This window comes from Scomber scombrus, chromosome 11, assembly GCF_963691925.1.
Source record: "Scomber scombrus chromosome 11, fScoSco1.1, whole genome shotgun sequence".
Lineage (NCBI taxonomy): Eukaryota > Metazoa > Chordata > Actinopteri > Scombriformes > Scombridae > Scomber > Scomber scombrus.
The window spans coordinates 26354942-26366888 of NC_084980.1; the positions used below are offsets into that span (position 1 = coordinate 26354942).

General features: G+C 38.1%; 1 protein-coding gene across 1 annotated transcript; it reads right to left on the minus strand.

Moving 5' to 3' along the window:
- Nucleotides 1-400: 400 nt before the first annotated feature.
- amy2a (amylase alpha 2A) lies at nucleotides 401-8855 on the minus strand. The gene is made up of 10 exons (XM_062428427.1): nucleotides 8808-8855; nucleotides 4684-4859; nucleotides 4104-4250; nucleotides 3509-3706; nucleotides 3033-3263; nucleotides 2100-2233; nucleotides 1629-1851; nucleotides 1393-1514; nucleotides 935-1060; nucleotides 401-611 (listed from the first exon to the last, which is right to left on the minus strand). The coding sequence occupies exons 2-10, from the start codon at nucleotides 4849-4851 to the stop codon at nucleotides 422-424; spliced, it is 1539 nt and encodes a 512-aa protein (XP_062284411.1). The 5' UTR covers nucleotides 4852-4859; nucleotides 8808-8855; the 3' UTR covers nucleotides 401-421.
- Nucleotides 8856-11947: the final 3092 nt, after the last annotated feature.

Genomic DNA, 11947 nt, shown 5'->3' on the forward strand with positions numbered 1-11947 from the left:
ATTTGTCTTCATGCTATGTACTGTATGATTTGTTGATGTAGTTTGTATTATGTTTATTCACAAGTACAGTTCTCACGGCATGACTTAAGCTTGAATGCATCAAATAAACAAGACGTGCCAAAGCAACGAACCCCCGTTTCAAAGAACCAACCTTGTCGTGAAGAGATATTGACATTAATGTAAACCCTCTAAACTTGCCAACTTGAAAGGCAACATACTTGAATTGCCCATATGGAGAAAATCTGTCCATCTGGTAGCAAAATCTGGTCAGATCAAATATGAAGAATCATATGAGTGTGTCTGTTAAAACCTTGCAGAGGTTACTCAGTATGCAAAAATCAAATCTGAATATGTCAACATTAAAGGTAGGGTAAAAAAAAAATCATGCTGATAATTCAAGTTGGAAAATAGAATTTATTGTTTACAGTTTTGAGTCAGCGTGAATAGCAACGAAGGGGTCCTCATCTCTGTTGCTAATCCTGAAGTGGGCACGGCCATCACCACCAACATTGATCTGCTTCCCAGTGCACCTGCTTCCTTCCTTCTGGCCAGAAATGACGTCACAGTAGGTGCCACCGGGCATGCCAGTGTTCAGAGTCACATCCATGTCCCTAAAGGTGAAGACAAGGTGTTTATTGTTTTAAAAGCCTCCGATGCATGATGCCAATATCTTTTTGCACAATCTTACCCTATGAATTTATTGCATTTCCTATTGAAAAAAGGATGCTGGGGCAGGGGAGAATATTTATTTTGTGTGTCTACCTACTAGTAAGGTGAGAAAAAGCCATTGTAAAAGTCAGTGTGTCATTAAAGTATATCATAACACACAGAAAGCCAATCATCAGTCGTCAACTTGTCACTGACAATCGATTACGGTGGTTGATCAGTTCTTTGTTGATGTATGTGTTAGAACAGTTAGAGTCCAAGTCCTTACCAGTCATCATTGTTAAAGACGATGAAACCACGGTTACCACGTCCAAAGGCAACCTGGTTGCTCTGGTTGTCCCACCAGTTGGAATGAGGCTGTCCGTTGACCACATTACGGAAAGCTACCATGTTCCTAATAGAAGATATGACAAAAAAATGTAATTGCACTGTTTTTGATTTACTGTAAGGATTTGAAAGTATAATACATCATTTTTAGTGTAGACTATGAGTTGTTCTCAGGTTATTCATTATTAACCTTACTGTCACTACCAAGTAATCAGTAGTCTTTAATAGCCACCAGATGGATTACATCATTTCAATAGAGTAGCGACAGTATTTTAGGAAAGTAACAGTCAAGTATTCTAGAAAAAGTAGCTTTTAGATGCACAAGACCAAGAGGAAGTGACTGATGCTCTGTGTTTGAGGTCAGGAGTTCTCTGTCTCTCTGGGGTTCTGAGGACTCACTTAATCTGACGCCATCTGTGCTCACACACCCATCCGTCTCCACAAGTCTGGTCAGGATTGATGGGAACGGGCTTCGTAGATCCATCGCCATGGCTAGGAGGTCCCATCCAGTCATTCTGATCCTGGGGGATAATCATTGAAGTGCATGTATGAATTCATCAATAAATGACTTTAAATGAATTTAACACAAACTACATTATAAATTATGTTTCTTTTTAAATTACGAGAGAATATACCTTTCCATTCACAATGTGGCGGTTCCAGCGGAAGCTAGACATCACTCTGGTTACTCCGTAAGGGTGGGCCAGCATGTAGGCAACAGCCATCTTGTAGAGCTTTGAGTCCCAGAAGGTAAGAATGGATGCACCACCGGCACCGTGGCCTCTCTGGTTGTCATGGTTGTCAACAAAGACTACAGCATTGCCATTGGACATGAAACCCCATCCCTCTCCCCAGGTCCTGGACACAAGAACAACATTTACTAATGAGGAGTCCACTTCTAAACATTGGATGTGTTAAATAAGAATCTATGATATTTCTAGTAATTTCTCATCATTTTGTAAAAGAGAGACATTTCAAAAATAACCTTCTTGTTCAGTCATTTTGTACAGGTATATAAGCGGCTATTTCTGTAGCTATTTCACTTAAACTCTTCAAATATATCAATTTGATATGTGGTTTAGGCACACCAACAGATACACACATACTTGGTGTAAGACAGCTTCTCGCCGTTCCATTTTCTGAAGATTGTTCCCAGCCTGGCACTAAATTTGAACTCAGTCACCCTTCCCAGATGGGTGTACTCTCTGGTTGTGATAGGCTCACCTCCCAGATCAATAACCTGAAGGGGAAAACAACACATAATTCATTTATACTATTCAACATAACAATGGTTTAGATTAATTGTATCACATGAGTGATTTGTGAATCGGTAATAAAAACAAATAAGCTTTTGATTCAGCAGTAACAAGAACAATCTTTCTGCTATTTAACATTAAGCTTGTTAGTGAGGACAGAGCATACTTATTTTTAAGATTACAGCCAGCTTTTGCAGCTTACTGTCTTTGTTTTTTTAGTTAAGCCCTTTTAGTTTATAGTAAACTTCAACATCCATTGCATTAGTTTCTTGCCAGTGATTTCTTAGATATTACCATCAGCTCTGGTGTGCATGTGTTTGTGTTTGTCATCTTGTTTTTTCTGCTCTTTTTCCCACAGCTCTGCCAAATGTTGCTTTGCGCTATCAGTCATAAATGTTGGTCATTAACACATGGATGCTACGTGTGCGGTTATTATTCATCCAATCACATGCAGATTACAGCTGGGACTTGGCCAATCGTAGTTTTGAATGCAAAGTAGTTTTGCTGGCAGCAGTTTGTGTTTGCTGACTGCATGTTTTTTTCCCGCAAAATAAACTTCAGATAAATTCAGTGATATTTTGGTTCAGCAAGATCTATCGAATACTGAATACAAAAGTGAGTTCATGCAGTTGTAGTCTGAGTTTAACTTGATTGCATAGAAGGATTTAGGCTACACACAAACTGTAAAATACAGTTTATATGTTAAATGGGACTAGATTAGTCTTACGTTTAATCTTCTGCCTTTTCATGTAAATGTCTGAAAATCTGTCTAAAAAAAAATACCTCCTGGAAGATGAAGGGTCTGGCACCACCAGGGAACCACTTGTTGTTGAGGTTATGCAGACGACCGTAGATGGCTGCCAGGTCACCGGGCCACATGTGCTTGCAGGCATCCACTCTGAATCCAGCCACACCCATATCAATCAGCTTGTTCATGAAGTCAGCCACCTTGCCCCTGACGTAGTCTTTCTCCAGGGCGAGGTCCAGCAGACCAACCAGACGACAGTCACGCACCTGGAGCAGTAAATGAGAAGTTTTTGTTTATAACTGTTTTTGCGAATGTTAGACCATTCATGAGGTGCTGTTTAGATTCCTAGAATGACTGAATGGATGTAGTTGAGTAGTGAGTTAATGTGGGAGCTTCTGCCTTTTTAATGGATCCTTGAATGGTGTGAATAAATACTGCAAAAACTGAAAATGTAATAGGGAAATGTACATTAATTACTGTTCCATCAGTTTTTCTCAGTGCCATGTAGTACCTGATTGGCATCGCCATAGTTCTCAATATTGCCACTGCCAGTCCTGCATTTGTGGTCATTGAAGTCCCAATGGGTGAAGGGCACAGTGGGGAAATCCTTCTTGTTGGCGCTGAACCAGCTTCCACATGAAGAGTGGGTTCCTTCTCCGCCGCCGGCTCCGCACATGTGGTTGATGATAGCATCCACATAGATGTTGACCTATGGATGGACACAGGATCGTAAATGCAACGCGACTAATCAACACCTCCCTTCAGTCACGTCGTCACTTTTTAACGAATTAGCATCTAAAGTTCACTGGAGGGTCACAGGGACATGTCAGAGCAGCACTGCAGTGTTGGTGGCCTAGAAACTGCATAGTATTTCTCTTCACAAAAAATAGCAATAGTAATTAATTAAATGATTGCTTATTTTTCAGAAATGTCTTCCGTTCTTAAACGCCAGGTCCCTGGTATTGAAAAAAAAAAGTGATAGTGATGTTTAAAGCTTTAAGTGTTACGTAATGTCTCGTACAAGGCTTTAGATTTACGAGGTGCTGTCAAATACAGAACAGAGCTTCTAATGCCTTTCACTAAATCACTGCCGTAATGTAGTTTACCCCAACGTTGTTGCATCTGGTGATCATGTCCCTCAGCTCGTTCTCATTGCCAGATCTGGAGCACAGGTTGTAGCCGATTGGCTGGTACCTCTGCCACCAGGGTCTGAAGGGGCTGTTCAGCACAATGTGCTCATTTGGAGGAGAGATCTGAGTGACACATAGGAAAAAGATTTATTATCACTATAAATAAAGAAATTGTTGCAAACACAAGATCAGGGCTGAATAGAGTTAAAACCTACATTTTGAGTGTAATATACATATAATTCTATATTATATTTTGTTCAGTCTAAATGAAGGAGAAGAGAAAGGTTGAAGAGGGATTATTTAAATCCTCTTAATAGATTGTATATTCTGATTACAAGGCAAGACTTGTATTTTTATATCTGTTTAAAAATAATGAGCCCTGGCTATGAAAGAGAGTAGCAATAGATTTTTTTCACCACACAACTCATGTGAAAAGAAGTGCTTTGTGCATCTTAAACATGCAGTTTAGACATAATATTGTAAAATAGAAAAAGAGGGATTATCCTCAATCCTTTGATTTAGACTATAATATCCACGTGTTTTCAGCCACACATACCTGAACTCCACCGTAGCCATTAGGACCCAAAAACCGTTCACACTCTGCAGCGATGTCGGCCCACCTCCACTCAAACAGGTGGACGATAGCAGTCCTACCGTGTTTGGTCTGGGGGTTGTGCTGTGCCAGGCCGAGCCCGAACAGTGCCAAGAGAATGAAGACCCTCATGCTTTTCCCTGGATGAGAGAGAAGAACCACACTCACCTGCTGCTCAACATTAGTATTTATACACATTTTCTCTCTCCTCTGGACCAATGAGAGCATGGCAAATATCAGCAGGGAAGTTTAACAGCTGCATCTTTCTCATGGTTGTCAACTACCAGAGAGAAAATGCTTTCAATCACATACATGTTGAACACTGAAAAACAAGAGGTGTGTACTGTGTCTTTGCCCAAATATAAAAACAAGCGGCTTAAAGAGACTGAAATAATATTCTCTGAAATGTCAGTAGCTGTACTGAATTCTATCATCTGTGCAGTTCGCTGAGCTCGGTATCACATTTACCTTACCAGTAAGGCAGTAATATGAACTTCAAGGAGTCAGCAACAATAGCCTGCTGCCTTCAAAACCTATTTTACAGTAATAAGTGATTTACTGTTTTATCTTGCTCTCATACAAATAAAAAAAAAACATAAGAATGGTACTTTAAAGCCCTTACTGTCAGTAGCTGTCAGAGTTGATTTAACCAGCTTTAGTAGCCGTTCATTCAGTTCAATAGCCACAAGATGTTGCAACAGCCAGCTTAAACTTACCCTCAGTTACAAAACTTAGATTCTGGCCTAAAAAAAGAAAATCAATTTTAGGCTGGTAAATGATTCTTTTAAATTTGGCATAAGATTTCCTTTGAGCGTGTGTGTGTGTGTGTGTGTGTGTGTGTGTGTGTGTGTGTGCGTGCGTGTGTTTGTGTGAGCGCGTGCATGCATGTTTTGATTCAGACCTCAAATCAATTTTGACACAGGTAAATGATTCCTTTAAATTTGGTATAAGATTTTCTTTGACTGTGTGTGTGTGTGTGTGTGTTTGTGTGTGTGTGTGTGTGTGTGTGTGTGTGTGTGTGTGTGTGTGTGTGTGTGTGTGTGTGTGTGTGTGTGTGTGTGTGTGTGTGTGTGTGTGTGTGCATACGTGGTTGTGTGTGTGTGCATGCCTGTTTGTTTTTGGGTTAAGTGGCAAGTTACTGTCGGAAGTGTGGAAAAATAAATACAGTCATCACCCCTTACTTTTCCAAATTTAAAAAAAAACATACAAGTTATACAATTATGTACATGTGGGTGTTCATCTATCTATTATTTCCAATGTGGAAATATTTTTATTTCAAATCTCACATTTAATGTTAACCCTGATATTGGATTTTTTTTTTTTTTGTCTATGGAAATTAGACATATATTGTATTTCTTTAAAAAAGTAAGTGTTTATTTTTTTACATGTGTTATTCATTGCAACATATGAATAAGTGTTTTCAAGTATCAGTTACAACATGTGCCAAATATTCTTAGTGTAATGTTTTATGGTCAGTTCCTCGTATTAGGAAATTACAGTTGTCAGTTGTACTGATGTTATCATAGGTAAAAAGCGCTGGAGGTGCAGCAGTTTCAGAAAATGCCAATTCCTCGTATAACTTTACAGTGATGTTATCCGCTCTGCATCAAGTTAAACCAATACAGATATGTTTTCTTATCTGTGAAACGGGGTGGAGGTCAAACGGGTTATGTAAAACAAGTTTACTAAACCAGTCCTGTCAAAACACTAGTATTTTCCCATGAGGGGCTTCAATCTGACCTTACACTTAGTTAAGTGGGTAAAGGGTCATGCTGCCGGTGTGTCAACTCAGGAAATAGGTTTCTAGTAGCATACTCAATATATTTACAGTAAATCACTGAATATAGTTAAATGACTTTAGAAACGTTGTCTGTGTGTAGAAGCATATTATATCCATTAAATATTTAATAATAAACAAGTTAGAATGCAAATTAAAGGGTAATTTAAACTGGTCAGATTACATAAATCCACATGTTATACAGCAGCAGTGACCCTAAAATATGAATAAATGAATATGATTTTTCCTTCTCAGATTGCTTCATTTGAGCAATTTTGTAAATCCTGAAGTGGCAAAACCTTTGAATATTTCACAAGACAAAAACAAAGATTAGAGAAAAATTTAAATAAGGAATTTAGATTACTATGGTTTCTTACCCTCATAATTATTTGACGACCCTTTGGATTCATCTTGTGGTGGGATTGCTGGGTTTGGGACCCACATAAAGAAACCATTGTGGCAGGATGCTTTGTGTACAGAAAATCCAAGAAAAGAGGTTTAAGTTAGTAATTGGAGGATCATGTTTATAGACCACAGGTTATATCTCCATGAAGCCATTCTTTTCTTAGTTGTTATAACTACGTAATAGTACAGTAACTACCCTGAACCATGCAGATACTCATTAACTCTTCCTTAATCTGCATTTATGTCACATTTGATGAATGTATGGAGCAAGTATTAAGCACTGAGCGCTGAATTACACAGGAAGACAGATTGTCTATGATTGCTGTAAGGCACTACTGTATTGTGTTAATTGTTGGCATGTCTCACACCACTGACTCCTACAGTATGTCTTGTACAATTATTGAGCTTATGTCTGCATAAATGTGGAATGATATTGACTGTCCTAAAAGACTTGCTCCTCCTCTTTGTACTGTTATGCTATAACTCTGGGCACCATGGTTATGATGGTATGTGCTTTCATATAACAATAGCTCCCCCAATAGTTCTTGAGAGAAACTGCTTCATTGAAAATGTACTGTATACAGTACAGCATACACATATATCATTTTATGTGAACCTCATGTCCTATAACAACGTTTGTATTATTTCCTGAACTCCTCAATTTAGTATAGTAAATTAAGAATAATAAAATATGGTATGTAAATATGATTCCTTTCAAATACTAATTCAAGTAATTCACATTGATATGTCATAGAAAATTTGGAGAAAATCATGATACAGTACAGGTTTTGACAACTTCAAGGTAGTAGCAGTGCATCTTAATTTAAAAGGTAGATGGCATGACTGCAGTAAAAATGCACCACTTCTGAAATGCACCTGGTGGGGTAAGGGACCATGTGGAGGATGGAACAAAATTGCGTTGGAGCTGAAACTCAATGCAAATGTAACCGGTGGGATCGAAGTGTTAGGGTTCCGGCTAAAAAGACCAATCCAGAGATTTTTGTATCTTTATGATTCCTGGTTTTGGGATTTTTATGTCAGCATGACCTAGCCAAATCAGTCAGAATCAGCATTTCTTTTATTACCCAATGCAAACATACAAAGATAAGTTTATGAAATATTAAATTAAATTAAATTTGACATGTGCATAATTAATTAAATTGAGTATCAGTGGAGGCTAAAGTGGCTAATCTAAAGGGAAGATTGATTAAATACATGAAAGTGACGAGTGCAGGGATTAAATGAGGGATCTGAAAAGTAAAGTCTAGTCTGATAACCCTGTCTTCAACCTGTATGATACAAGATTTGATGCACACTCAACACACATAAAAGGAGCACAATTCTAAAAAAAAAAAGTGAGTGTGTTAAATCTGTAAAGCTGTCACCATGCCACACACACACACACACACACACACGCACACACACACACACACACACACACACACACACACACACACACACACACACACACACACACACACACAACAAACAACAACAACATTGGGGTACTTTATTGGATATCTTCAGCCTTATATTCTTATATACAATTAAATGAGCCTACAACAAAGCTGCTCTTCTTTTACCTACTTTCTCTTATCAAAAACTGACAATAAATAAATAAGCAAATATCAGAATCAAAGGTAATAATAATAATAATAATAATAATAATAATAATAATAATAATAATAGTAATAATAATAATAATATATAATAATAATTAAAGCTGATGGCCTTAACATTATTCTATCACATTGTTGAGTAATCAAGGACACTGTGTTTTTGTGTAAAGAAATGTTGAAATAGATATCATTTCTAAATATAAAGCAAAGGAATATGATGTCTGTCTGTCTCTGTATGTCCTTTGCATCGCATATCTCAAAAACTATTCATCCGATCTACTTCATACCTGGCAGATGTATAGCTGGGAACCAAAGGAAGTGCTGTGCCAATGGTGAAGTTGTTTGGATAAGCGACTCTCGAGAGATATAAAAATATCTCATAAACAACCTTTATTTGCTTCTTCTTCTGCCTGTGGAATCAACGGGTGGAAATACGGACAGCGCCACTCTGCTGCTGTAACCCACAGTGTGGCCGGAAGTGGGATTACATCCGTAGCGTGAATGACTTGCAAAAGTTTAAGAGACTTAAGCTCTACTACTGAACTGTGTACCGTGAACTAAACTTTGAATGCACGTTCAAGACTTAGTGCAGGAGGTCTCAGGCACGTTCAGAAACATATTTTTTAAAAACAACCCTCATAAACAACGTTGCGTCTGTTTCTTCTTCTGCTGTTTGAGTCAACGATTGGAAATACGGACAGCGCCACCCTTCTATTGAAATTCATATTGTGGTCGAAAATGGGATTACATCCGTAGTGCTAATAACTTAATGCTATTGAACTGTGTCTCTTGATAGCAATGAATCTCTGTCTTTCTATCTGTCTGTCTGTCTGTATTTATGTATGAATGTGTGTTTGGCATGTCTCGAAAACATCTGATCAACTTCACATTCAATGAGTGTATTGCTGGGCAGAGTCCTGAACTGATCCCATTTTGTAAACCAGCAGCCGCCCTTCCCATCTGTGCTTAAAACCGCACCGACCTGTTATCCGACAGCATCACTAATTAAATAATTCCATACCCAACCCGACCCGCTTTAAATAGAACCAAAACCTGACCCGCACCCTAATTAAAATCAGTATGCTACATCTGATACAAAAAATAAATAAAAAAATTACTAGCTATTTTTTTTCCTCAACTCATAGGGATCCATTTCAACGACTGCACTGTAAGCGAATGTGATTTTAAAATGATGGCAGAAAGTTCTGGGAGGACGCATGCACGAATAAAAAACATGATTTAAAAAGGCTTTCATCAACTTTAATTACGGGCATATTGTTGTGTTACTAAAATGTTTACGTTTGCAAAACATTTAAAAAATTGTTGCACGTCTAGACCCACAGTCCACATGTGTCCGACCCAACCCATACAGGAAAATTAGGGTATTTTTCACCTGTTCAGATCGATCAAAATTTGTGGATCACTCGTCTAACCAAAATCGTGCAGTGTCAAATTTGGTGTAATTTGTACACACAAAACGTTCAATATTAATTAACTTTTAATAAACAATAGACTTGCTTGTGATTGACACCATTAACCCTTTAGAGAGGTGTTTACTAAGGGTAATAAATCAAGTGAGAAGTAGGGTCCTTTTCCTAAAAACTTCTATGGAATAAAGAAACAACAGCAAGCCATTCAGGTCTGTGTCTAATACAGTGATGGTGAAGTAAATAACCTTAATACAGTGATGGTGAAGTAAATACTCTTGAGCAGAGATTTCAAATCAAATGCAGCCCTGGGACGATGTAACATCAAGATTTTTTTATTTTTTTATTGAGAGAACATCATCAAAACAGTTACATAAAATAACACAAAAAACATGACAGACCAGATAACAACACCACGCAAAAACAATAAATCATACAACATGCAACTACATAGTTTAAGCTATTGTAGCATCCATAGCAACCACCATAGCAACAATAGAACGCCTGAAAGAATCTTCGTAATAACTGACAAACATGTCGATCAATCAGTCAATCAATCTTATATAGCACCAAATCACAACAAAAGTTATCTCAGGGCACTTTTCACATAGAGCAGGTCCAGACCGTACCCTTTAATTTAATTTAAAGACAAAGATAATGAAAAGAATAGCCTATTTCTAGATTGCAAAACAAAATACACAATTCTTAAAACATTGTATTTTCACAGAGAATAAAAGGAATCTCAGACTTTTTTTTGTTCTGTTTTTGCAGACAGAAATTTCACAATCAAGTCACATGGATGCAGGCCAATAGAGAATAATAAGCCAAACCAAAATAAAAAGAAACATAGGCATCTCACAATTTTCGCCATTATTGTGAAACCAATTTGTTTTATGCTGTGGACCAACATAGCTATTAAACATTTTGATGTGAAACTGGGTTGCTCTGAAAGGCATTGTTCTACATAATCAGTACTTTTAGTTTTGATAGCCTACTTTATTGCTGAAAATACTCATAATTTTACTTGCAAGACTTTTATTGGATTCCTGCTTCACAACTGAATATCAGCTCTATTGTTTTTTTAAAATTAGGCTTCATCTTGCATTGCTGCTCAGTAAGTGGCAGAGACATAGTAAGAGGGTTCAGTGCCCTCAACTAACAACAAAAACAGCTATGTACTTGTGACACTGCGGGTGCCTTGTATAAAAAAGGCAATAAATGCCGTACTGACTTCAGGTTTGTGTGTGTTGAAGTTTTTGTTAATAAGGCCTGGTATGTCTCATACCTCATCCCACCTGCTTATTATCTGACCCCCTTCCTGCTCCTCCCGTCCCCCCTGTGGAGAGTGTGTCAAACAGACATCTGACCTGCCTTACTGGGTTTCGTTCCGGGTCACTCCTCCCAGTGAGACTGTGGGTCACAGGCATGTAAAAATGAAGGGGCCCTGACATCTCTCTGGTGGAAACACTCACTGGCTCATTTTTGTGCAGAATGTGAGTGTTGACATGTAAGGACTAAAGGGATAAAGATCTAATTTTACAGTGTGCAGGTTTTGTTTTTAGGTTGTGATGACCTGCACACAGCAGTACTGATGTCAAGGGGTTGTTTGAAGCTGCTGTAATAGTTCAAACAAAAAGCAGACAAGTACTGTACACTCTCCGAGGCTTTAAAAAAAAAAACTTGGGATAGTAAAAGCAAAGCAGCTGGGTAAGTTATCACACTTAAACTCATCTGATGTTTTATTTTAGGTCGGAACAAGACGTAAAATAGTTTATTTTTGCAATTTTCACCCCTAAAAGTCAGGTCAAATTTATTTCTGTAACACTGCACCATTAGGGTTCCTTTTGAGTTACTGGTATGACGTTTGCACCTTTTCACCCTTATGACGCAGCATTCTCTGTGGGAGGAGATGTCAGGGTGAGAGTTAAGGCCTTTACTCGCTAACAGTTTCCCGTGGGCCCCAAGAATTCCAGTTCCTCCTGTATGGACAACATAAGACA